Genomic DNA, 27,699 nt, shown 5'->3' on the forward strand with positions numbered 1-27,699 from the left:
TTGGAGATTGTTGTGAAATTGCCTTGAATGTAAGAGTTTGTCTTGAAATGGTCTTGAATATTTGAGATTGAGTAAACATTGCCTTGAATGTTGGAGTTTGTCTTGAAATTGCCTTGAATGTTGGAAATGGTCTTGAAAAGATTGGCCATGGCCTTGAATGTTGGAGAAATGGCCTTGAATGTTGAATTATGTTGAAAATGGCCTTGAATGTTGGAGTTTGCCTTGAATGTTGGAGATTGTTTTGAAATTGCCTTGAATATTTGAGATTGAGTAAACATGGCCTTGAATGTTGGAGTTTGTCTTGAAATTGCCTTGAATGTTGGAGTATGTCTTGAAATGGTCTTGAATGCCCATCTAAGCCACCAAATGTGTATGACCATGTGTGTGTGATGCTGTTTGGTACCTTTAAAGATATGTATTCTATCAACAGGAAACTGACACATTTGACCTGGACAACTTGGAGTTCCGGACATTGGCCCAGTTCTCCTACCTGGATCCAGGCACCATCAAACACCTGTACATCTACCACCATGTGTGGTGAGTGAACAGCTCACCTGAGTCATCAGGAATCATTTTGATGGATAGACAGCTTCTTTATTGCAATGACCGCCTCCATGGTGAGGTGGTTAGAGCGTCCGCCTGGACGTCATACCAAAAGACATTAAAATGTGGTACTTGTTGGTCCCTGCCTGGCGCTCGGCATTAATGGGTACAAGGACTGGTCGATTCGGAGTCAGTATAATGTGTCTGAGTGGGGTATCCATGCTTAACTGTGGCATGGTATCTCAGTGAGCTAGCACTATAAAACCAGCTTCAGTCTGGGCTAGTACAAGCAGCCGCACATACACATACACACGCATGCACGTCGTCATATGAGCGAAATATTCTCAAGTACGACGTTAAACCCCATTTCACCTCACCTCTTTATTGCAGTGGACTTTTCGGTGTAGATGGTAACACTGTTATCAAGCAACTGAACTACATGAATCAAATCAAAGTAGTTTGCAGATGCTCAGCTGAGAGATACTTGTCAAGACTGAGTGAGAAAATATGTGCCTTATTATTTTTCCCATAGTTATGTCAGTTGCTGTTTTACTTTGTGCTGCTCAGAAGCTACTGAAGCTCTGGGAATGAAGTTGCCATTCTTCTATAAAAGATACTTGTCAGGAACTAGCTCATGTATGCCATCGCTTTCGGATTACCCAAGGGGTTACACACTTCTTCTCCATAATGTCAGGGGTGGAAATAACTTTAAAATTGCTAGTGTACTCCGAAAAGTGGCCCATGTAAAATCACTTGCCTTGATAAAATTTCCACTATGCCGGCCGTTTTTTGTTGATTTTTTAAATAAACAACATAATTAACATTGGAATATCAACTGGACACCGGTACAGTGTGATATACAAATTTGCTTGCCCGACAGAAAAAAACACTGGACTCGGGCGTCGGGCAATGGGTTATTTCCACCCCTGAATGTATATTCCCAACTATATGAACAAACCCATTTTTAATGTACCCTGTTCCGGGGGATAGTAATAATTCTGTTGTCTTGTGTATTTGCAATGGGTTATGTATAAAATATAGACTTATGGGCAAGGTGTCAGTATACAAATTGTGAGTGGTTTCTGTAGATCTGTGGCGTGGTATTACAGTGGGTCAGCCATATGAAACTGACACATGTCTTTTGTTGGTTGTTGCGGTCCGGAAATAACTGGGTTGACATCAACAGCATGAACATCGTTCTACGCAATTGGGATACGATGACGTGTGTCACCCAAATCAGCAAGCCCGACCACCTGATCCCGTTAGTCAGATCTTACGACAAGCATGGGCTGCTGAAAACCAGTTCTATCCCGGATCTTCACATGCTCAAGCAACATACACATACACTTTTATGCTTGTCATTATATCTGTTCAGTAATCTTGATTGCCACATTAACCACCATTTCACCTAACCCTGCTGACTTTGTCTTGTTGACAGTGGGAACAAGATGATGTTTGGCTTGTTCTTACCGGGGTCGAAGAAGGGGACGATCTTCGTGGTGGACACGGTGCGTAGTGACCAGATGCCAAACGTAGGAGCGCTCTACAACGCTGAGAGAAACACCAAGTGAGCCCATACCTTTATCAACCATGCACTGCAATTTCTTATGATCAGGCACAGGTGACCTGTCATGTAAAGCATCAAATTTTGCTCTACAGCGTTGCATCCCTTGGACTCAACAGGAACCTGTGGTCTTTGATTCAAATCCTGGATCGTCTCCTTTGTTTCTCGGCACCATACCTCAGGATTCTCAGCTCCATGCTTTACTCTACCCCTCTCCAGTCCCCCCTCACATTTCCCCTTCTCCATGCCCCTTCCCTAGTCATGCTGAAACACCCTGATATGACGGGAATATTCAGTGTTAAACCCAACTCCCTCACTCAGCCATAAAACCCATTCAATAAGAATTAAATCACTCAGACAAATTACCACCCACTCTCTCATTCATCCCACTCCTTTTTTCACTCACTCATAAACACACTCATACGTACTCTTTCACTTGGTCACTCATAAGCCCCCCCTCTCTCTCTCTCTCTCTCTCTCTCTCTCTCTCTCACACACACACACACCCTCTCTCTCTTCTCTCTAATCTAACACTTGTTTAAACAGAATTAGTCTCTCTCTCTCTCTCTCTCATTAACTCACTCAACCGTTATCTCATCTCCCTACCCAACTCGGCCACTCATCCCGTTTCAGAGTGACAAAAGGTGCTGATGAGACAGCACTACCTGAAGCTGGCTACACATTCGAGGTGAAGCTGGAGAAAGATGTCCGCCAGGCCCACAGAGCCATCCAGAGGATGTTGTCCGCATACAAGGATGAGAAAAGGGGGCCAACATTCATCGCCGTCCAGTCTCCTCAAGGTTAGTCAATCACTGAGATGGGGATAAGTTATTTTGGGGTGTTACAGACCTTACCTCCCCCATCCTAATTCACACCCAAACCCACGAAGATCCTCCCCCATCCTAATTCACACCCAAACCCACCAAGATCCTCCCCCATCCTAATTCACACCCAAACCCACGAAGATCCTCCCCCATCCTAATTCACACCCAAACCCACCAAGATCCTCCCCCATCCTAATTCACACCCAAACCCACCAAGATCCTCCCCATCCTAATTCACACCCAAACCCACCAAGATCCTCCCCATCCTAATTCACACCCAAACCCACTTAAGATCCCCCATCCTAATTCACACCCAAACCCACTTAAGATCCTCCCCATCCTAATTCACACCCAAACCCACTTAAGATCCTCCCCATCCTAATTCACACCCAAACCCACCAAGATTCTCCCCATCCTAATTCACACCCAAACCCATGAAGATCCTCCCTCCCCATCCTAATTCACACCCAAACCCACCAAGATCCTCCCCCATCCTAATTCACACCCAAACCCACCAAGATCCTCCCCCCATCCTAATTCACACCCAAACCCACCAAGATCCTCCCCCATCCTAATTCACACCCAAACCCACCAAGATCCTCCCCCATCCTAATTCACACCCAAACCCACCAAGATCCTCCCCCATCCTAATTCACACCCAAACCCACCAAGATCCTCCCCCATCCTAATTCACACCCAAACCCACGAAGATCCCCCATCCTAATTCACACCCCAAACCCAAAGATCCTCCCCCATCCTAATTCACACCCAAACCCACCAAGATCCTCCCCCATCCTAATTCACACCCAAACCCACCAAGATCCTCCCCCATCCTAATTCACACCATAACCCACTTAAGATCCCCCATCCTAATTCACACCCAAACCCACGAAGATCCTCCCCCCATCCTAATTCACACCCAAACCCACTTTAAGATCCTCCCCCATCCTAATTCACACCCAAACCCACGAAGATCCCCCCATCCTAATTCACACCCAAACCCACTGAAGATTCTCCCCCATCCTAATTCACACCCAAACCCATGAAGATCCTCCCCCATCCTAATTCACACCCAAACCCATGAAGATCCAGGCTGGAAATGAAATTCAATTACCCATGCCTGTCCTAAGAGGCAACTGATGGGATCAAGTGGTCAGTCTGGTAGACTTTGTTGATGTCATTGTATCCAAACTGCACAGATCAATGCTCATGTTGTCAATTTCTCTATTATCTGGTCAAGACTCAATTATTTACAGACACCCTTTTATGGCAAGCTTGCTGGCAGATCAACTCCGACCCAGATCTTCATGGGGCGAATCCAAATGTGTACCAATGCGTCATCACATGCTGACCTATTTCAGCTACAGAACAAGTTCCTGATAAGCTTGAATGACATACAGTGTACTCTGTCAATACCGGCATCACAGGCCGGTTGCAAGTTCGCTTATGACGCTGGCGCACACGGGAAATCAAGAAACTGATTAACACTCCCGTATCTGAATAATCTCGGGAGTAACCTCGAATTGTGTTGTTACAGCATTTGGACCTAATTGCATCAAAGGGTTGCACCGTCCTTCATGTGCTGTTTTTTACCGATTCGTTTTCATAACAACTTGTTCGTTGGGACTGAAAAACAATGCCGATATCCTTAGTAGACAGATGCCGATGTTTATAGATGTTTCTAAATGATAATTAAGTGCATTTCTGCCGGGACTGAAACTTTGTGCTGATGTAGACAGAGTGCCGGTGTTTACAGAGGCCGATATTGCCCGAGTGCATTGTACATAGAGACAGCAACCAGGTTAAAGCGTTTGTTTGTCACGCTGAAGACCCGGGTTCGTTTCCCACATGGGTGCAATGTGTGAAGCCTATTTCTGGTGCCCCGCCTAATATTGCTGAAATACTTCTAAAAGCAGCGTAAAACTCACTCACTCACTCACTCACTCACTCACTCACTCACTCACTCACTCACTCACTCACTCACTCACTCACTCACTCACTCACACTAAATAGAGCTCAAAGAAATTCTTCATATTTGGTTCAGTCAATAATGTGAAAAATCAAGGAACTTTTCTTTTCCTTCAGATTTTGCCCATTCATAAATAAAAGGCAAAATAATTCTTCTTATTTGCTTTGATTGATCATCTGATGAATCCATGATCTGTTGTTTTTCCTCCAGACTTCTCCCACCTGACCTCCGTGATGCCAGGCTTGTGTGACTTCCCCTTGGTGCCGATCCACATCACAGACAGGTCGGTCTCATGACTTCCTCCTTATTGAGGGGTGGTGGGGTAGCCTGGTGGTTTAAGTGTTTGCTCATCACACCAAAGACATGGATTTGATTCCCACATGGGGACAAAGCGTGATGCCCATTTCTGGTGTGCCCCGCCCTGATATTGCAGGAATATTGCTAAAAGCAGCTTAAAATAGTACTCGCTCACTCTTCTATGTTGACACTTACCAACCCTACAGTAATGGGTAGAAACTGAGCAATTTTTTATTCCACTGTAAGCAAACTTACATGTCTTATTAGTTATATAAAGAGATTGATAAGCAAAGTTTGTACTGTTAAACTGCATCTACATTTTTGGAAGAACAAACATACGAAGAAATCTGAAATGACATGTTTGTCTTTTTCCTATCCAGCATCGCGGATGTTTCATGAAACATGTTCTTTGGCCATGTATCTGAATGCAACCTGCATGAATACATCACACATTTTATGGATAACAACTTCTTTTATTCATATATATAACATTGTTTCAGATCAAATTCCTGCTCCTTCATGTCCTTAAAGATAACAATAAAAAGAACTTGTTATCCATAAAACATGTCAGGTATTCATATTGTCCAAATTCTAAATGCCTTTTCAGGGCTCGATTAAAGAGATGTTATACTACTTGCACCAGGTGCGACCTGAGATATAGAAACCTAATTGCACCAGCCAAATTCCAGCTGCACTGCTCTTATTGCAGTATGTAATGAAAGAAATATGATATCAGCGATAGAAATACATTTTGTTTTAAGTGTGCCTTTGGGCACCATGAAAATATTTAAAATGTGCCTTTCAGAAATCAAGTGTGCCCACATGTTTTTAGAATAAACGACTGTAGCAATGATGATGATCTCTTGAAATGTATTGTTAGTACACAACAAATGTAACCAGTTTTCTGTTATCACTGATATGTCTTCTGTCTAAGATGGCTTTCTTGTGTTACATTTGTTCTGCTTCCCCAACACTTTCAAAAGCTAAGAAGTTGTGAAAGGTTCACATGTTAAATATGTCTAACATGCTTAATTTCCTTTTCAATAACCAAACTATCAGTACTCCCAACACTCTAAATGGAAAAAGAACCAGATTTCTTTACATCATTAGTCATAATTCCAGTGATTTCCTGGGTGATAAAGTCAATAAATGTTTTGTTTGTTTGTCATTTGCACAAGTGTTTTGTTTGGGGGATTAAATGACTAAAGGTCAGTTATGTCTAAAAAATCAGGCGTGCATAAGGGCACCGGGAACATATTTACCCGTGCCATTGCAATATTTATCGTGCCATGGCACGCTTATATATGGGGTATTTCGAACCCGGGATATTGAATTATTCAACGTTTAGAAGAAAAATGAACTAACATAGTTATGCTTATAGTGTTAAATTCATTGTGGATTTATTTCTCAAAAGTTGACTTGCACCTGGTGCAAGTTAGACAAATAACTAGGTTGCACTTTGTAATATTAGGTTGCACCAGTGCAAGTAACAAAGCACTAATCGAGCCCTGCTTTTGAACTTGTTTCTCCTGTGAGAACCTGTACAATGTCTTGTTTCTCCAGTGAGAACCTGTACAATGTCTTGGACTGGCAGAGAGTTGGAAGTCGTCGGATGCTGCAGCACTACATGAATTGTGAGATCATCCTCCAGGTACAGATAGAGCTTGTCTGGTGTCTATGGTATTTCAGATATGTGATGGTGGCAGTGTTCGCGTTAACCCCAAACATGCTTGTTTCGCGCAAAAATATTTACGTTTCACGCACAATATTTTCTACCTGCGTGTTCTGCACGCATAGCATTTTGTGTTCTGGGTAGTTACATTTCTAAATACCATCCTTGATTCTCATGATACTGAAATGTAACATCGTCCGATTTGACATTGTGATGTTACCGAAACTTGGAATTCTCCATGTAATACACAGCAACCTCGCCAGATGGCGTGCAAAACTCTGAACTGTGAATGACTGTATATGACCACACTTCCTCAAATTCTTTATGAAGCTGTAAAACTCGTTGAATGTGTGAAAGTTAAGTTGATCCTACTTTAAAATAATGACGTTGACTTGTGGACATGTGAACCAATGGTTCGTGACAGGTAACTGAAAAACATATTTTCCCCAAGGAAACAACAAAATATGATAAAAATTTCTCTCAGCTAATTTGCCTTGCGAATGATGATAAAATACTCTGAAATGCAAGTAAAATTTCAAAATTTTACGGGGGGCTATGTCCCAGAAACATGTGAGACCTCACGTTGTACCTCGGGCATGCACCTGGGATGCATGCACATGAAAGATTCCAAAGGTTATGCGTTTTAGGAACGCAAAGCTTTTTTTCTTACACTGGGTGGTCTGCAGAATGTTCTGTCTGGACCAGACAATCCACTGCTTGACTCAATCAATTAGAACACCACCAGTATACATGCCCTTGCAATCTACACAGAGTTCGTGTAATCTTCCTGAACTCTGGTTAACTTGCAGCATTTTTTAACATTCCTGTTTACAGACTGTTGTCACGCAGCAGGAATATTAATGACTCTTGAGTTAAACAACAAACCAAACTAACCTAATGTATTGAAATGTATTTCCTGAACTGAACACAAATCCTTGATCACATAAGAATCATTTTCAGGCAACAGAGCATGTAAAATGGATGGCTGTCATAGTGAACAAGATCGATCTAACCATGCAGCCACTCAGTTATCCACCCAATCACCCATACGATCATCCACCCAATCACCTACCCAATCATCCACCCAATCACCCACCCAATCACCTACCCAATCACTACCCAATCATCCACCCAATCACCCACCCAATCATCCACCCAATCACCTACCCAATCATCCAACCAATCACCCACCCAATCATCCACCCAATCACCCACCCAATCACCTACCCAATCATCCACCCAATCACCCACCCAATCAGCTTCTCAGGCATGCAACTACTCCCTTGCTAGCCCACTCACCAAGATTCTCATTGCCTGTAACCACCACCCAATCATCCACCCAATCAGCTATTACATGCAATCAAACACTCACATGGAATCACCCACCCAATCACACACCTATCAAACACCTACCCACACTTTCAGAGACTTAAATGGTGATGCATCTCATAGCTTGTAAATACAGATCTAGGAAATGAGGATGTTCATATTCTTAACAGTGGAACATGATCAATTTGTAAGACCCCAGTATTGTTCACACAGGCAATGATGGAACAGTGCCGCTACCTCCATATCCCTATAGGAAACATGCCAAGGGACATAACTCTGTTTGGCTGTGATCTGTTCTTCGCCCGGCATCTCCACAAACACAATCATCTGCTGTGGTGCTCGCCGACCGAGAGGCCCGACCTTGGCGGCAAGGAAGCAGACGACAACAGGTGAACACAGAGAATCACTATTGATTTCCTTTTGAGGTCAAATATATCATCGCGATTTAAAAGAAATATTAGAATTTTGTTGCTTGAATGTTGATTTATTTGATGTTAATGGACTCAAGGATGAGATTTTATTTTTATTTTCAACTTCATTTTGAAACCAATGAGCAGTGTATAATGTGTAAAATGCTCAGTGTATTGTATTTTCTTTAGAACAATTTAAATTTTCATAGACACAGCTGTATCTATGTGGGTACATGCTATAATATTTTCTTCCACAATACACAGACATTTCCTGTTAACTTGAAACGGCAATATCATTTTATATCTGAAATGAAATTCGAAGTTTATCATGTAATACACTATCTGGTTATAGAAAGTGTTCATTTACGTTCACGAACCACATATAATCTAAATGACTGCTGCATTAGAGTAACCTCCCTTTAATTTATTTGTGTAGACTCTGTATGGAGCTTGAGGAGAGCTCTTCTGTGGAAGTTAACAACATCGGTTGCTACCCCACGGTGTGTGTGGAGCTTGACATAGCCAGTCTTGCCGTCAACACTATCATTGAGGTGAGCTTACAAAATTCAGTGCTATTTATGTTCTTAAAGAACTTAACCTGATGATACATTCTGCAACCCATGAAGATCTGATTGGTCTTCAGTAACCCATGTTTGTTGAAAAAGGCGACTAATGGGTATCGGGTGTTCAGACTCACTGACTTGGTTGACACACGTCATCGTATCCCAATTGTGCAGATTGATGCTCATGCTGTTGATCACTGGATTGTCTTGTCCAGACTTGATTATTTACAGACTGCCGCCATATAGCTGATTGCGCATGCTCAACGGGAGGTAACTCCGTGAGGTAGGGGTCGTATAATAAATAAAAGAGTTTATTTATTGTTCAATTTTTTTATTCAAAAAACATTGATACAACTGTCACAGGACATTTTTCAGCCGGAAAATGCATAATATATACCCCAAGGACGATCTCTATGAAGAAGAATAAGGATGATACAAGCATCTTAATGAGTTTTGTTGTTGACAGAAGTGCATTGATAATCATGTAACCACTAAGCAAAGCCATCTAAATATTTGAGTCAAAATGTCAAATGAGAGATAGATTATGCATGATCAAATGAATCAGAAACTAGCAGACACCACCTATGAAAGAATTAGTTACATTTACATCAACATTATTTATACTGAAACAGGCCCGTGAAGGTCTAGGTTAGAATGTTGGCCTTCAGTAATCAATGCTTGTCGTAAGAGGCGACTAATGGGATCGGGTGGTCAGGCTCGCTGACTTGGTTGACACAGGTCATCGGTTCCCAATCACACAGATCGATGCTCATGCTGTTGATTACTGGATTGTCTGGTCCAGACTTGATTATTTACAGACTGCCGCCATATAGGTGGAATATTGCTGAGTGTGGCGTTAAACAACAAACAAACACAATATTCAGTGTTCTTTACGTTCTTAGAGCTATGAACCTGATAATGCAATAAGAATAGTGGGTTGGTTGTAGAAAAAATTAAATGATAGGACAACAATTATAACAATGAAAAACTTCAGGATTATTGAATCAAGATAAACATGACAGAATGATGACTTGAATGATAGGCCAGTAACTCAATGAGAGGTCCTTATCTTTGAGAATTTCTTCACAATGAGAGGCCCTTGTCTGTGAGAGATTCTTAACAATGAGAGGTCATTGTCAGTGAGAGATTTTTCATAACATTGAAAGATTCCTATCAAGGAGATATTCCTAATGTTGAGAGATTCTTAACTTTGAAAGATCCTTATCATTGAAATAGCCTTCACAGAGAGATTCTTAAAAATGAGTGATTCTTGGCAATGAGCAATCATTAACCCTTATCCCACCAAGCTTTCTTCCTATCCATTACGACCAAGTGGGCCTGTGAGGCCCGGTCACCCCCTTTTGATTTATATCAAAGGACCTGACAGGATATTACGTTCTTCTTCACTATTAGAACAGTCACTGCTGTCTCTAACACTTTCTTCAAAGGGAGGTTCGAACTCAGAATCTGATCCACTGTCAGAAGGTTCTGCATGAGCACCACTACCATCATCTGCAGCTGCAGGTTGGAGCAAAACGTCGCAAAATTTGGTTCTCAAACTTCCTTAAGTGGTATTTAGAAGCTGGTATGATGAAGAGGAACACTTTTTGTGGATAGACAGCTTCTCTATTGCAGTGGATGCGATGTTTCGGTGTAGATCCTAACACCATTATCAAGCAAATGATACACAACATATGTACAAGGAGAAATATATACATGGCGGGTATTTGAGTTTAGAAGAGGTTGAAGAGTTACAATAGAAGAGGTTGATGTACAGTGTATTGACATGAGGCTTGTTGTGATACAGAAATGATTGAAGCCAGATAGACAAAGGGTGGGTTATTTTTTATTAACCTTGATTAGTTGATCGTAAGCTGTAGGGATGTAATAACGTTGATCTCTGTTGATTTCGGGTTGAGTCGTTTGATGTTGATCGCCTCTTAGAGTTTTCTAATCCCATGGCCTACCTATGGGATCACATCTCTCCCCCATCATCAGCGAGATCTACATGACAGAACTCGAAGACAAGGCCCTCCTCACCTCACCCGTCAACACAACTGTTGATATGAGTTCAGTAACAACATTTCCTGTTTCCAGTCTGCCCATGTCAACGACCAGGAAGGAGCAAGTGCGGTCAGTTTCGACACAATGCCGCAGACTTCTCTGGAGGACATGATGCAGGGCCAGGGTGCAGCCACCATGCTGGCTAGCTATGACGAGACAGCTCTGTGCTCCTCAACGTTCAGGTAAACACACATACTCAATTCTTTCTAGGTACAATGCGACAATGCCTTGTGATTCCCTTTGTTTTCACAGTAAATGCTGTTCAGGTATAACAATGATGAGAATATTTATAACATGCCTTTTCCAGGATAGATATCCTGTTCAAAGTGCACAATCTGATCATTATTACCCTGGATAATCCAAGCTGCCTGTTAGACACTAGAAGGTTAATAGTTTCACGACTTATTTCACCTGGTACCCATTTTCTGCTGGGTGAACAGAGGCAAGTTTGAACAAACTCACTTGCCTAAGGTGAGACCACAAACCTCCATGATACAAACTAAGGCGAGACCACACACCTCCATGATACAAACTAAGGTGAGACCACACACCTCCATGATACAAACTAAGGCGAGACCACACACCTCCATGATACACACTAAGGCGAGACCACACACCTCCATGATACACACTAAGGGGTTTGTTGACTGTTGTAGGATTCTTAAGAGCATGGTCCACAGCTGGGTGAGGGAAGTGACAGCTTATGGCAACGTGTTTGCAGACAACCAGATCATTCACTTCTACAGGTGAGTGGTTAAATAATGCGTACTTGCTGTTAGAGCCTTGAAGATCTCAATCTCACTATGGAACTGATAATTTTTGGCTGTAAGAAAAATATTTTTACTGACTGTTTTTGACTTGTTCATATTATTGGGAAAATATTATTGGTACAAATGCAAGCTCAATTCTGTTTTACCAAATATTGCTCAGTTCAGAAGTGAGTTGAGTTTGAGATATAGTATTGAAAAATGTATTTTCTTTAACAAAATCTGTAAAGTCGAATTTTATTGGAAATGGCTCTTATATAATGGCTTATTCAAAGACGACTGAATTAATTATGTTATTAATATGTTTGACAGTTAAAAATAATCTTGTACTTGTGTGAATGGTGAGTGAATGGATTGTCTTTTCTCGTAAAAAATTCCACCTGTATCCCATTAAATTACTGTATATCTTCGGAGATGTCCCCTGCCTGCTTAGTTTTGACTGTAACAGGGATTCAGAAATAGAATTTAAATTACAAAAAAAGGTCAGGGTTTGCATGTGTCCTCAGCAATCCATGTTTGTTGATGAAAGGCAACTTCCAAGATCAGATGGTAAGGCTGACAGATTTGATGTATGTCATGGGGTACCACTTGCATAAATCGATGCTCTCAATATCGATCACTTGATTGGTCATCAAGACTGCATTATATACAGGCTTCTGTAAATTGGTTGAATATTGTAAAGTGTGGTTTAAACAACAAAGAAACAGAATAATTTACTTATTAGTAGGGGTGGGTATTGCAGAGAATTTTCATATTGCGATGCGAAAGTATATATTGCGATATGTATTGCAATATATTGCATGAAGTATTTTTAAACAAAAAACTACTTATAATCGAGTTAATGCTTGATTTATAGAGAAAAACACAACAAAATCACTATGCTTGATTAAGCTTTAATACCAACTCTTAATCATGATAAAATAAAAATGGGAATAATATTTGGCACATATGAAACAAGGAAATATCCGAAGATTTCCGAGTGTTACGTGTTTTCCGATTGCAAGTCAAAATACCGGTTTTCTATCAGCGAATAGCAATACGTATCGTTTTCATGTCTGAACCGGTAAATACCGATACGCCTGTTATATTACGCAGCCCTTCTTATTAGTAGTGGTGTTCCGATTAGTTGAAATAATCAAAGATCGGTCGAAGTGACCAAACCACCAAGCAATCGATCACATTTTCTCATAATTGAACACAAACAATTTTGGAACTGCTGTTTTAGTCTTTGAAACACTTGACGATGGAACATATCTTCAAAGTTGTCAGGGCCTGAAAACTTGTTTAATTCTGAGAAAACTCGCTCACTAACTGAAAAGTCATGACTGAATATTTCTTGAAAACTCCAAGAAGTTTATGTTCATGATATATTAGTCATCACTTTAAAGTAACAAGTTGCATCATGTAATACATATCTACTATAATAACCTGGATAGGAAAATCTGAAAAATGACGCTAACCAATTTTTTCGATGATTGTGCGTTCGTAATGAAGCAATCATCAATTGTGAGATTTCAACCAATTCCCAACACTACTTATTAGTGGGATTCATTTTTGTGTTCCATGCTCGCAGTAACTTTAACTGATGACATCCTGACAGTGTGGACTGATGCCCAGAATATCAATCACTGGATTGTGTGGTTCAGATTTAACCATCTACAGGCCTTTGTCGTAAAACTGGATTGTTCTGAGTATGATGTTAAACAATATACAAACATCAGTGTTGTAACGGCAAGTTTCTTAGCGGTTGACAGTTTGATACATGGGAGTTAGCTCCCTTGTGTACGGATGCTTGAAGCAAGCGGAAAATATGAGTGCGAAATACAAATTGACTGGAATCTGGCCTCTCCTGTTGTTCTTCGATCTTGGAAACATTACAAGTGTTTTTAATATGTATCTTCCACGTAGATGGTTACGATCCCCGAACGGTTTGCTGTACGACCCTGCACTGAGACGAACGCTGCACAACATGATGAAGAAAGTCTTCATGCAGGTAATATGTCTGGCTATTTGTGTGGCTCCAATCTTTGCAATATTTCATATTTTGCCATATTACAAAACAATTATACTATCCGGCCAAAAGTATAACAACAAACGTTAGTTATGTGGGAAGTATGTTTAATTAAAGAATAACTAGACTATGCACCAAAGTATAAATCATGAAATTTGTTCATTCATATCTCAGAACTGTCGCATTTAAGAGTGTGTCATGTTATTGTCTTCTGTTCAGCTGATCGCAGAGTTCAAGCGACTGGGGTCACAGATCGTCTACGCCAACTTCAATCGCCTGCTACTATGTACAAAGAAGCGCCGCCTGGTGGATGCTTTGGCGTACGTTGAGTACATCACAAACAGCATCAAGTCTCGCGAGCTCTTCCACCTTGTTGATATCACTTATGAACAGTGTTGGGAATTTCTCATGTGGCTTGATCCGGTAAGGAGGATTACTGATCGTTTTTTTCTGTCTGCCTCTCACAGGGACAGGTAGGATAAGACTGTGCTTGCCTTTACTAAATTACTAAATTTAGTTTCAAGTGACCTTTCATGTTTTCATGGCAGTGTTTGACAATGAAAGGGATTCCTGGTGTTTTTTGGATTTTCTGGGTTCCCTGTATCTTTAACTTGTATTGTGAAAGTAGTCAAAATATGTTTATTTGTATGTAAGGCCACCGGCCCATATACAGCGGTTACAAAGAAGGTTCTCATTTAGGAGGATAACAATTGTTTTCTTAACATAATAGCATGATGGATATACAGTGATAATCTTTTTAAAATGGAGACATTGCATGAGGAAACAATTTTGTAAAATGCTGCATTATTACTTCTGATTGTAATACAGTTACGGAGATAATCAGAATGGATTTTATCATAGGCTGGACATTCAACAAGAAAATGTAATTCGTCTTCAATGCCTTTTTTACAAAATGGACATGATCTATAATTTCTATCAATGGATAGTCTTCTTCCTTCATTTACTTTTAAATCTAATAGCCCCAATCTAAACTTTACAAGTAGCAGTCTCAGATTCTTTGTAGTCACGAGGGATAAATATCTTCCGGGTTCTAAAAGGGACTTAAACTGTCTGTAACAATCAAAACGGGAGCTTTCTTCTAACCTCGAGTGCCATTCTTGTTGAAAAATACATATACAGCGATCTCTAAACTGGTTCAGGAAAACATTGACATTACCTACGCCTTGGAGAAGATCTTATATGTTTTTGGGAATTCGTGGGTTCCCTGTATCTTTAACTTGTATTGTGAAAGTAAGGAGAAGTTTTGTTTACTTTCAAACTGTTTGTGTGAGCTATGATGGGACCAACACCTATCAGGTCTGGCCCGATAAATTCTGATTTGAAGCGATGAGAACTAGCTACTATTCAGCTAGGACTATTTTCGTAGGAATTTTATTTGTCCCCAATTTTCGTGATGAGAAGTAGTTCAGAATTGTAGAGTTTGAAGGCCAGACACGGCACCTTATATTGATATTTTAGCTTCAATATGTCAAAATCGAGATGGCAACCAGTGGCAACATCACCTGGAAAAGACTCTTTATCAATTGTTAAATGTACACTTGTTGAAACTAATTAAAACTAACAAATACTTGTGAAGCATTTTGTCATTGGTTAGGTGTATCTGGCCTCAATGGTTCTAGTCAGTGAGGGCTACTTTCATAGGATTTGTACTTGTCCCTAAGTTTAGTCATGAGAACAAGCACAGAATTATAACCCTTTCATGCTTCTAGCCAGTGAGGACTTCCATCATAGGATTTCCACTTGTCCTCAGCAAATTTAGTAGTCGCAGGGCAGCAGGCTAGCGTGAATTTCAAAGGATGGTTTGTCTTGTAGGCCAATCATGGGGGAGTGCGAGGCAAGCTGCCATCCCTCCCAGGGGGCAACAAGACACAGAAGGCTGGGGGAGAGGAGCGACAGTGATGAGGACGTGGCTGTTGAGGACGACGATGGAGAGGAGCTAAACAAGTCTGACACTGAGGACGAGGTACAGATATGGGAGTATTATAATGGATACATTTACTACTCTGTTACGTTGAACTCGTCTGGCTCTGATTTCTCGAAAAAACTTAAGATTTTACTCAAATTTCAAACTGAGTTTGACAATTTGAAACAGCTGATTTTTTAACTCAACTGCATTTTTATAAATAAAAAAGTCCAAACAACTTAAGTAGCCTATCTACCCAACTCAAACTGTCAACTATGTTTGAGTGTAATATCGATTTCAGTTCATTCTGGGAAATGCATTTTCCTGCTTTTTCTCAAATTTGAGTAAAAACTCTTACTTAAGTCAAAACTCAGACTTAAGTTTGTTTCGAGAAATCGGGGCCAGGTGAATCAAACCATATCCCATCATGAATTTAGTTCATTATTCACGGTTACCAGAAGCAAATATTTATAAATATTGTTCACCTCACAGGGGATATGTTGCAGCACTATTTACTATCATAATGAAATCAGTTCGCGGTTAACTTACATGGGTTCCTTGAACAGGTTGGGCGGTGGGGTAGCCTAGTGGTTAAAGCGTTCGCTCGTCAAGCCGAAGACCCGGGTTCGATTCCCCACATGGGTACAATGTGTGAAGCCCATTTCTGGTGTCCCCCGCCGTTATATTGCTGGAATATTGCTAAACGTGGCGTAAAGCCATACTCACTCACTCACTTGAACAGGTTATTATGTAATTAAAAAAATTAAAGCCTGCCACCAACATTCACCCAACCGTAGATTTGAATGGAATTAATTTATGAACCCTGTTTTGTAAGCCATGTCCTAATATGTCAGACTTGTTGGTGGCATTGCAGGGCTCGATTTAGTGCTTTGTTACTTGCACTGGTGCAACCCAATGTTACAAAATACAACCTAGCTATGAGTCTATCTTGCACAAGGTGCAAGTGAATTGTTGAGAAATAAATCAACAATAAATCTAACATATGCATAAATATGCCAGCCCATTTTTCTTCTAAACTTTGAATAGCTATGGCAATGAAACATTGCTATTCATAAACACGTCTCGGCTATGACAGCTCTTGTACACAGGGATCAGCTGTGTCTCAGTGTTGCTATGGTTTCATGGGTACTACATCACTGATTAAGGTTTATGTGCACCGAAACATTTTAACACACTACGTTGCAACTGGAATTTGTCTGGTGCAACTAGGTCTTTATCTTAGGTTGCACCTGGTGCAAGTAGGTTAACATCTCTTAAATCGAGCCCTGCATTGGTTCTAGTCAGGTCTTTGAATGGCATTTAGAAGTGATACAGATAAGGGCGAGAGTTTTATGGTTTTCAACTTCAAGGATTTACACCGAAACGTTGTTCCTCATAATAAAGAGTGAGTGAGTGAGTTTAGTTGTATGCCGCTTGTAGCAATATTCCAGCAATGTCACGGCATTGGACCAGGGCTCCAGATAAGGGCCGTATCTGCGTATGTATGGATAAATGATATGCACGATATGGTAGGAAACAATTTATGAAACGTAGCAGATGCGCACCACAGCAATGGTGTACGGTCTTAGAATCATTTACAGACGTATTTATCTGAAAAAAGTATTGTTTTATTGTTTATTGACCTGTTTACACAAGAGTAGCGATGTTGTGGTGCATATATGAAACGAAACACAAGACTACTGATACTCCATTAAATTCCATTCAGTACCCTAAATGTACTCTTAAGATTTTCCAGTACTCCCATATTGAACAAATAAGCAGTACATACTCCTGATGTTGAAAAATTATCTGGAGCCCTGTTGGACATTGTACCCATGTGCCTCATAATGAAGAAGTTGACATCCATAAAACTCTCTTCGTTATAGGTTACGATGTTCACACAAAGGCATGAAAAAGAAGGTTGCACAAATAACTGTTTGGAAATTTAGCATCACTGGCTTGTGTGATATAAATACATATCACCTGTGTCATGGTTGTGTTTGTGGGGGCTTCTGACCTTTATAATATCGCATTGAGGTAGTGATTTCTAAAGCTCAACTGATATCAGAGGTCAGTGAAGGCGATAATATTCAGTAGTCAGACAGATTTGAGACACTCTGGACTCACACACGCACTTCGTCTTTTGAAGCACTGTACATGATGATTTATTGGATTTCAGCCAGAAATAGAGATGAACTGGAATATTGTCCACTTCCTCCCTGAAGCTGCAGCATGTCAGACAAATTTCAGCGTGAGTACTACAACCCATCCTCCAGCTTCAGCCCATGTTTGTAGGCTAGATCAACAGAAGACACAGTACCAGAAGCACATCCAGCAGTCTTTGATAACTTGTGCACACTTCCCCAGGATTTTCAACAGATTTGAATCCAATTTTCAAGATGGCCGTCATGGCAGACATATTGAGAAATTTATTGATGTTTGTTATTTTTGCAGTTGTTTTCACCATTTTGCCGTATTTTCATTTCAGAGAAAGGAAAATGCAAGTTATTATATGTAACAAAAACAGTTATTGAAGTCAATGACGCACACGACTTCATGGATAACAACTTCTTGTTTATTGCATAGAGTGACATTTCAGTGTAGGTTCTTACACCGTTGTTAAGCTAAGAACCTACACCAAAACATCACTCTATGCACTGAACAAGCTGTTGTTATCCATAGCGTCATATGCTTTATTATTGACCCACCAACTTCTAGAAAACTGATCAAACAATTAGTTATTGAAGTCTTTCTCAATACAAGCCGTGAAGATCCGGGTTAGAATATTGATCTTCAGTAACCCATGCTTATCGTAAGAGGCGACTAACGAGACCGGGTGGTCAGGCTCGCCGACTTGGTTGACACATGTCATCGGTTCCGAAATTGCGCAGATCGATGCTCATGCTGTTGATCACTGGATTTTCTGGTCCAGACTCGATTATTTACAGACCACCACCATATAGCTGGAATATTGCTGAGTGTGGCGTAAAACTAAACCCTCTTACTCACTTTCTCACTACAAGCATATTTTTAAGATGCAATACATGTCAAGCAGAGGGTCTTCGCTAAACTTCCTATTTGGATGAGACCCACGAAGATCGGGGGAAGAATTGGCCTTCAGCACTCAATGCTTGTCCTAAGAGGCAATTAACAGTTTTGGATGGTCACACCAGCTGACTTATATTTCCATTCTTGTTGTAATTTGGTATTGATTATTATCAATCATTACACATTGTTGAGACATGCTGATTTGACTAATTCATGTTGTCATATCCAAACTGTGTAGATTGATCAGAGCTCCAGATAAGATTTAGCTAATGTGGGTACTGTACCCACTGTATTTTTTTTGAGTGGGTATTATGAATGTTGAGTAGGTATTTCATTTTCCGTTAACCACTGCTTTCAAATATGTACGTATTTCAGTCATTTTACACACCTAAGTATTGTGTCATTGAGTAAGTTTACTAAGCAGGTATGTTCTGCCTTATGTCATACCTAATCAAAACCAACTTAAATAAAAGGGAAATGATTTCATAAAAAATAACTCATCCTATACTGACAGTACAACACTTGTCCTATACTAACAGTACAGCTTGATAGCAATCGATGTCTTTTTCATTACGCGAGCGATTTTTATAAATATATTCCGTACGCATTTGTTTTAAACTCTTTGCGTATCTAACATTTTAAATGTGTAATTGGTACGCAACAATTATTTTTCAATGCGTAATTGGAAATGTTCTATGCGTATTTTACCTGGATACGCAGCTTATCTGGGCCTCTGTTGATCCTCATATTGTCAATGGCTGGTTTGTCCGGTTGAGACACCATTCTTTACAGGACACTGTCAGATGCCTGTATTGTTTCTGAGTGCGGTATTAAACAAACAACCAACTCTGTTACAGATGATAGTGGCTGGCTACATCCTATCCGTGTACAACCAGATCGATGAGGAACAGCGTCGCCTCACGCCGGGAAAACACACCTGTCAGACGACGAGGCAGCAGCCAGACACAGGTATCTTCAGTTGGCCCTCGATATTGTTGTTTTCAGGAACCTTTTCAGGGATCACCCGCGACCTTCCGCTCTCCGGTGGGGGATATTGCTGACCATGTCTTCTTGTTACTATTATTAATAATATATTCATTACCTGACAGAAACACCTGGATCCTTCAGCCATGCCCTCAACTGTGTCGTTTGCTCAGGATCTTGTCCAGGGGGAACTTGCACAGCAGATGTTTGCGTACGTATATGCTCAAGGCAATACTGATTACCATTTAAAGGTTCTGTCCCTTTATATCAATTAAAAGGTACTACAAAATCATGACATTTTCAGTGTTTTTTTTTATGCCTGCATATTGACTCGATAAATGTGAATATGAGGAGACATTGATTTTTAGACTCGGAGAAATTTCAAGAACACCCAATTCTCATAACTTGCATTAAGACAATAAACAGTGTTTTGGTAGAGGTCTGAGATTTTTATTAGATTCATATAGTGTTTTTCATACTACTCAAAAGTGTTTCATGAACACCAAACTCTCATGCCATGCATGATTAGCTAGAATACTGTCGAGCACTGTTGTGTCAAACTCTGATAGCTCGATATCTCGGTTGTCTCGATATAACATCTCGGTCCCGGCAAAATCCTTCACAATTTATCATTATTCAAGCTCTTTTTAACTCGATACAGATGTCTTGATATTTCGGATATTTCGATATGATTTCATCGTCCCAAGAAGCAAAATTACCCTTTTTACTCGATATTTGCAAAGAAACTTGATGTTCACCTACCTTTCATGGGCAAGTATCCATCTGAACTGAGGTTGTTTACACATGGTGCGGCATGAATCAAAGGGATGCAGTAGTGTAAACTAATTAGGGCTAATTGAGTTGAAGGTGTCACTTGTTTGTTATTTAGTTAGGATTAATTAAGAAGGAATTAAGTAGGAAGTACTCACTGTTACGACAAAACACTACTGATAACGGATTATAGGTTTCAAATCAAAACATACTGAGAACCACTTTGTTTTCTTTCATAGTGACATGTAATGATATGCCCTGGTCAGATGTCTCGAAGTTCGGATAACTCGATATTTTTTCTTGGTCCCATGAATATCGAGACAACGGTGCTCGACTGTATTATGATAGACTAACACATTCTTTACAAGGACATCCTACATGTCAAGTATAATGCAATTAGATTATATTTGTCTACAGAATTACCCAAAAGATTCAGAAAAAGCTTGCAGGAAGTAAGAGTAACCAAGGCAACCTAGCTGCCGAGTTCCCCCAGCTGCCTGGCTCCCATCTCCCCCTCAACAACCCTTCCCTGGAATTTGTCAAGGCCGTTTGCAAGGTGAGTTGTGATCTGTTACTCTGAGGATGTCCAACAGAAGGTCACTTACGTTCGTGAACTTTCTGACGAACCAATCAGGTTTAGGATTATATTCCAGTCTTGACTGCCACTATTCTGCCATGCTGAACAGAAACTGATCTGGAAAAACTTGATGAGATATGGCTGCTTCTTGGACAAATATTTGCCCCTGAGGATAAGTCAGTGCAGATCAACTGATTTAGACTAGGTTTTTGTTATCTCCCTTTTTCCTTTCGTTTGGGCAGCATGAAGAAGATTGTTGCCTCCCTTTATTCCAAGTGTTGGCCTTTAACAAGAGCATGATGATCCTGATAACACCTGTAGAAGAGCCATCACATTCATTTTAGTTATCACCCATCTTTTTTGTATTGCCCAGATGTAGAGTTATCTCCCTTGTATTGTCATCCAGATTTAGAGTTCTCTCCCCTTGGTTTATTGTCCAGTAGTAGGGCTGCGCAATATAACCGGTTTACCGGTATGTACCGGTTCAGACATGAAAACGATACGTATTGCGATACGCTGATCGAAAACCGGTATTTTGACTTGCATTCGGAAAACTTCGTAACACTCGGAAATCTTCGGATATTTCCTTTTTTCATTTGTGCCAAATATTATTCACATTTTTATTTTTAATCATGAATAAAAGTTGTTATTAAAGCTTAATCAAGCATAGTGATTTTGCTGTGTATTTGCTCTATAAATCAAGCATTACCTCGACTATAAGTAGTTTTTTTGTGTAAAAATTCTTCACGCAATATATTGCAATACATATCGCAATACATGCTTTCGCATCGCAATATATCGCAATATGAAAATTCTCTGCAATACCCACCCCCTATCCAGTAGTAGTGTTATCTCCTCTTGCTTGTCGTCCAGATTAAGAGTGACCTCCACTTATAGAGTTATCTGCCCTTGTTTGCCATCCAGATTTAGAGTTATCTTCCCCTGTTTGTGTTTCAGGTGTTGGCCCTGGACAGCAATGTGACAATCCAGGTGACGAAGCTGAAGCGGGACCTGCTAAAGCTGATCGGGGTCGGGGAGTTTTCTCCGGCAGCTCAGTTTGCCGACCCGTGTCTCTCATACGTGCTACCAGAGGTGAGTCAGAAAATCATCGTTAGTCCGGTCTGGACCATTTTTTACATTACAGTTTTAGGAGTCTGTAAACTGCATGAGTTGTTTAGGTTTCGATTTGGGGCAGTCTGATGGTTAAAGAGTGCACTCATCACGCCGCAGACCTGGCTTTGATTCCCCTTATGTATGTAATGAGTGAAGCCTATTCTGGTGTCCCCCGCCATCATATTACTGGAATATAAAACTAAACTGACTCACTCAGTTATTTTGAGGCCAAAAAACACTCACACACTTCACTGCTTATTGTCAATGAAGTAATTATTCGTTCTTATTTTTCAGGTGATTTGTAAATCATGCAACCACATCCGTGACCTTGACCTATGTCGTGACCCATACCTCAGTCAAGATGGTTCAGGGTAGGCATTGATATTGAAAGAGAACTAACGCAAACTTTTGTTTTCAGATAAAACACGGAGTCGATTTGACATATTTCTTGTATTGGTATCCTCAAATATGTAAGGCAGACAATGTTCCACAAACAGGGAGTCCGTTGCGACAAGTGATCCGGGGTGGTGGGGTAGCCTAGTGGTTCGTCTCGCAGAAGACCCAGGTTCGATTCCCCACATGGGCATTATGTGTGAAGCCCATTTCTGGTGTTCCTGGGGCGGTGGGGTAGCCTAGTGGTTAAAGCGTTCGTTCGTCCCGCCGAAGGCACGGGTTCGATTCCCCACATGGGTACAATTTGTGAAGCCTATTTCTGGTGTCCCCCGCCGTGATATTGCTGGAATATTGCTAAAAGTGGCATAAAACAATACTCACGAACAAACGAATGACAATCATATGCTTGACTTGCTCACACCCAGAATTTAGAGATTTAATGTTGGTTGGTTCAATGATTGTATGTAACCTATGACAGATTTTGTTGGTTCAAAGCAAAAAATGCAACTGTTAAATATACACATCATATCTTTTCTCTTTATAGCGCCATTGAGCAATATCTTTTGGAAATAGGCGCTCTATAAATCAATTATTATTATTATTATTATTTAGTATGCCATTATTTGTTACCATTAGGGGGGCGGTGGGGTAGCCTAATGGTTAAAGCGTTCGCTCGTCGTCCCGAAGACTCGGATTCTCACAATGTGTGAAGCACATTTCTGGTGTCCCCCGCCGTAATATTGTTGGAATATTGCTAAAAGTGGTGCAAAACCATACTCACTCACTGTTACCATTAGGAACTGCCTGCTTAGATTCATTTTGTTGATACCTACGTATGATATGCTTGACTTGCTCACACACAGAATTTAGAGATTTCATGCTGGCTGGTTGTTAAGAAATTTGCGTAACCTCCGATGGATTTTATTGGTTTACAACTGTAAAATATAAACACATCATTTATCACCATTAGGAACTGCCTGGTTACATTCGGTTTACAGATACATATGCATGATGGACTCACACTGACAAATTGTTGGATTTTGGCAGTTTTGTTTTAACAATCTCATGAAAATGAAGTTGATAATGTATACTGGACTAAAATAGTTAGGGATATATGTAAATTTTGAAATTATGAATAATGATCTATGTACTAATATCCCTAACTTATTTTGTCCAGTATGTAAGATTTTAGCTAATTTTACCGGTGTTTGTGTGTCAGGAGTGTCTGGTCCTGTGTGCAGTGCCGGGCTGAGTACGATGTGGACGAGATTGAGCAGAGCCTAGTAGACGCGGTACATCGGAAGTCCATGGCCTATATTCTACAGGACCTCAAATGCACCAAGTGTAAAGGGGTGAGCTTGTAGGAGTACCATCATAAAACATATTGATTGATGTGGGGTTTTTATACAAACTTATGCATATTGACACTAAATTAATAATTCACAGGAATTCAGTCGTAAATATTGTGATGCTGATCAAAATGTTTCTGGTTTAATAATGCAGTGTTTTATTTGTTAAATCCTCAAAACGCTTTGCTATTGACATGTCATTGTTTAAGGAAATGACATTTGTGTTTGTGATATATCTGTTAATGTGAAGTGTGACACTCGTGTGACATCTGTGATCCGGTGACACTGTGACATGTGGTCGTGCGACACTTGTGTGGCCATGTGACATCAGTGACACTGTGACTTGTGGTCGTGCGACACTTGTGTGGCCATGTGACGTCAGTGACACTGTGACTTGGGGTCGTGCGACACTTGTGTGACCATGTGACATCAGTGACACTGTGACTTGTGGTCGTGCGACACTTGTGTGGCCATGTGACGTCAGTGACACTGTGACTTGGGGTCGTGCGACACTTGTGTGACCATGTGACATGTGGTCGTGCGACACTTGTGTGACATCAGTGATCCAGTGACACTATGACATGTGGTCGTGCGACACTTGTGTGACCATGTGACATGTGGTCGTGCGACACTTGTGTGACATCAGTGATCCAGTGACACTATGACGTGGTTGTGCGACACTTGTGTGACATCAGTGATCCAGTGACACTATGACATGTAGTCGTGCGACACTTGTGTGACCATGTGACATCTGTGATCCGGTGACATGTGTTTGTGTGACTATGTGACATCTATGATCTGGTGACATGTGTTTGTGACATTTTGTGTGACCATGTGTGACATTTGAGTTCTGTGGCATGTGTTTTGTGTGACCATGTGTGATATCAGTGGTCCAGTGACATTGTGACATGTTTTTGTGACATCTGTGATCCTTGTACTTGTGTTTGTGTGACACTGTGACGTGTTTGTGTGGCCATATGTGACATGTTTTGTGTGATACTTGTGTGTGACTATGCGACCTGTGCTCAGGTGACACTGAGACATCTGTTCATGTGACGTGTTCATGTGATACATGGTCGTGTGACTGTGTGACCGAATATCCGTGTTTGTGTGTTACTGTGACATCTGTTCATGTGACCATGTCTGACATCTGTGTTCGTGTTTTATTGCGATACCTGTTCAGGTGACAAAATGTTCATGTGATATCTGTTCATGTGACCATGTGTGACGGATGTGATATCTGTGTTCATGTGTTACTGCGACATGTGGCAGTGTGACATGTTCGTGTGACACATGTGTGACAAATATGTGACATCTGTTCAGGTGAAGGAGAACAACATGAAGCGGTACTGCTCCTGTGCTGGGGACTACACAAACACTGTGTCCCTGTCCGACTTTGGCAAACAGCTCAAGACTTTCTCAGGAATAGCCAGGTATTGCCAAACCCACAATAGTAAACATTTCATATCAACAGACCAGTAGTTCTTGTATTAAGTTATATTGAATTAATTATTTGGTATCTTATTTTCAGAACTGTGTAGTAGAGCCATTAGAATATCATGTGTTTCCTATTCTAATTTTTCAAATTTGCATGAAAGAAGATTGCTTGATAGAACTGTGCTCAAGTTAATTATTCAAACAGATGAGCACAGTACTATCAGAACAAAAGACTACCAGCTGTACTGTACACAACAATAAGTTGAGGTTTGTGGTCTTGTGCACAGAACCCATGGCTTAGATTTTTGAAACTTTTGTAGCCCTAAGAATTCTTAACATAGATGGTAGCCAATATGTTAAGAATGGGCTTAAAAAGTTTGTAAGGCTACGAACATTTCGAAAATCTAGGCCCGGTCACAAATCAGTTGAAATTTAGCAATGTTGGTCACGGAGAGTCCTTGAATGGGTGATTGTGTTTGGCCCCTTTGCTCCTGAGAGTTTCAAAGACTTCAGTCCTGCCCCACAACGAAGCACACGTGACACATGTGGCCTCACTTCAGGCAAGTGAGTTTGTTCCAACTTGTCTCTGTTCACCCAGCACAAAATGGGTACCCGGTGGGATAAGTCATATGACCATTCACCTTCTAGCGCCTCACAGGCAGCTTGGGTTACCCATGGTAATAATGTCCATTAAGCGGTATGTTCATAGAGCATGCCGTTGCGAGTTCAACGCTATATAAGTGGCCTTATTATTAATAAGTACCGTACTGTTCACTTGTAGAATCGTCCGGTCCTGGTATAATATTGCGTCATCATCATTAAAACACGTGTGTGGATTTTGGTGCCAAACTCACTCAACCGTAACTGAGACGAGGGCTGTTGCGTGCAGTGTAAGCCAAAGTCAGTTCAGAAATGGGATTATGTCTGTTTGCTACTGACTCAGTAGTTTTATGCCACTTTTAGCAATATTCCAGCAATATCACTGCGGGGGACACCAAAAATGGGCTTCACACATTGTACCCATGTGGGAAATCGAACCTGAATCTTCGGCATGACGGGCGAACGCTTTAACCACAAGGCTACCCCACCGCCTCTATGTTCAAATGAATTCTTGTCCACTCATTGACCCATCCATCATCTGTTGCAGCCACTACAAGATGACATTGCTGACCGAAACGGTGGAGTGGCTGCTGTCCATGAATCCAAAATTATCAGTCTCTCAAGTCACCAGCTAGTTGCCAGGCAACAAAACATAACCTGTGCCTTTTCAAGATGTGAATGTGATGTCTCTCAAGTCACCAGCTAGTTGCCAGGCAACAAAACATAACCTGTGCCTTTTCAAGATGTGAATGTGATGTCTCTCAAGTCACCAGCTAGTTGCCAGGCAACAAAACATAACCTGTGCCTTTTCAAGATGTGAATGTGATGTCTCTCAAGTCACCAGCTAGTTGCCAGGCAACAAAACATAACCTGTGCCTTTTTAAGATGTGAATGTAATAGCTACCGCTGATTTCAAACTTTTTCTTCAATTTGTGAAATGAAATTCAGTTATTCAACGTTCTATATCTTTGGCAGGTAACAGATGCAGGCAAACCATATTTATTGAAAATGAAAATTACAACTTTATGGATGACAATTTCATGTTTATTGCATAGAGCGACATTTCGATGTTGATTCTTATCCCGTTATCAAGCCTCCTTCATTGTTGGCCATTCAAGAAAGTCAGATAGCAGTTTGTCTATATTTGGGGCCTGACTTCACTGAAAGATTTTGTCCCAGGTTAAAATATGGGTGTTCCAAACTTCAAAATTTCCATCATTAAATAGGGCTGGCTAGATAGGGCTGATTGATTATCAGAAATATCCTTGATGGGAAGAATTATAAATAATTATGGATATGCAAATTGTGTCATCGATATTACCGTACATAAACAATTGTAATGAAATATAGTGCAAATTCACTGACACAATACCTTTGGGGTGATAATTGAGGGGGAATCAACTATTGCCATAGCGATACTATAGTCTATTGCAACATACTGGGGCGGTGGGGTAGCCTAATGGTTAAAGCGTTATTCGTCACACCGAAGA

General features: G+C 40.7%; 1 protein-coding gene across 1 annotated transcript in view; it reads left to right on the forward strand.

Annotated features, from left to right (window-relative positions):
- The window catches only part of LOC124253513 (DNA polymerase epsilon catalytic subunit A-like), an 87,424-nt gene extending 60,356 nt beyond the window's left edge, over positions 1 to 27,068 (forward strand). Inside the window, 23 exon segments of the mRNA XM_046687309.1 lie at positions 431 to 537; positions 1,982 to 2,110; positions 2,741 to 2,907; positions 5,111 to 5,183; positions 6,761 to 6,848; positions 8,412 to 8,587; positions 9,045 to 9,159; positions 11,269 to 11,417; positions 11,892 to 11,981; positions 13,911 to 13,995; positions 14,233 to 14,436; positions 15,847 to 15,930; positions 15,932 to 15,997; positions 18,117 to 18,188; positions 19,843 to 19,914; positions 19,916 to 19,954; positions 20,095 to 20,180; positions 21,158 to 21,296; positions 22,275 to 22,409; positions 22,725 to 22,801; positions 24,043 to 24,175; positions 25,496 to 25,605; positions 26,757 to 27,068. Of these exon segments, the coding sequence (XP_046543265.1) occupies positions 431 to 537; positions 1,982 to 2,110; positions 2,741 to 2,907; positions 5,111 to 5,183; positions 6,761 to 6,848; positions 8,412 to 8,587; positions 9,045 to 9,159; positions 11,269 to 11,417; positions 11,892 to 11,981; positions 13,911 to 13,995; positions 14,233 to 14,436; positions 15,847 to 15,930; positions 15,932 to 15,997; positions 18,117 to 18,188; positions 19,843 to 19,914; positions 19,916 to 19,954; positions 20,095 to 20,180; positions 21,158 to 21,296; positions 22,275 to 22,409; positions 22,725 to 22,801; positions 24,043 to 24,175; positions 25,496 to 25,605; positions 26,757 to 26,844 (2,484 nt within the window). The 3' untranslated portion in view covers positions 26,845 to 27,068.
- Positions 27,069 to 27,699: the final 631 nt, after the last annotated feature.

The sequence above is a fragment of the Haliotis rubra genome, unplaced genomic scaffold (genome assembly GCF_003918875.1).
Source record: "Haliotis rubra isolate DU_JTF1 unplaced genomic scaffold, ASM391887v1 Scf542, whole genome shotgun sequence".
Classification (NCBI taxonomy): domain Eukaryota; kingdom Metazoa; phylum Mollusca; class Gastropoda; order Lepetellida; family Haliotidae; genus Haliotis; species Haliotis rubra.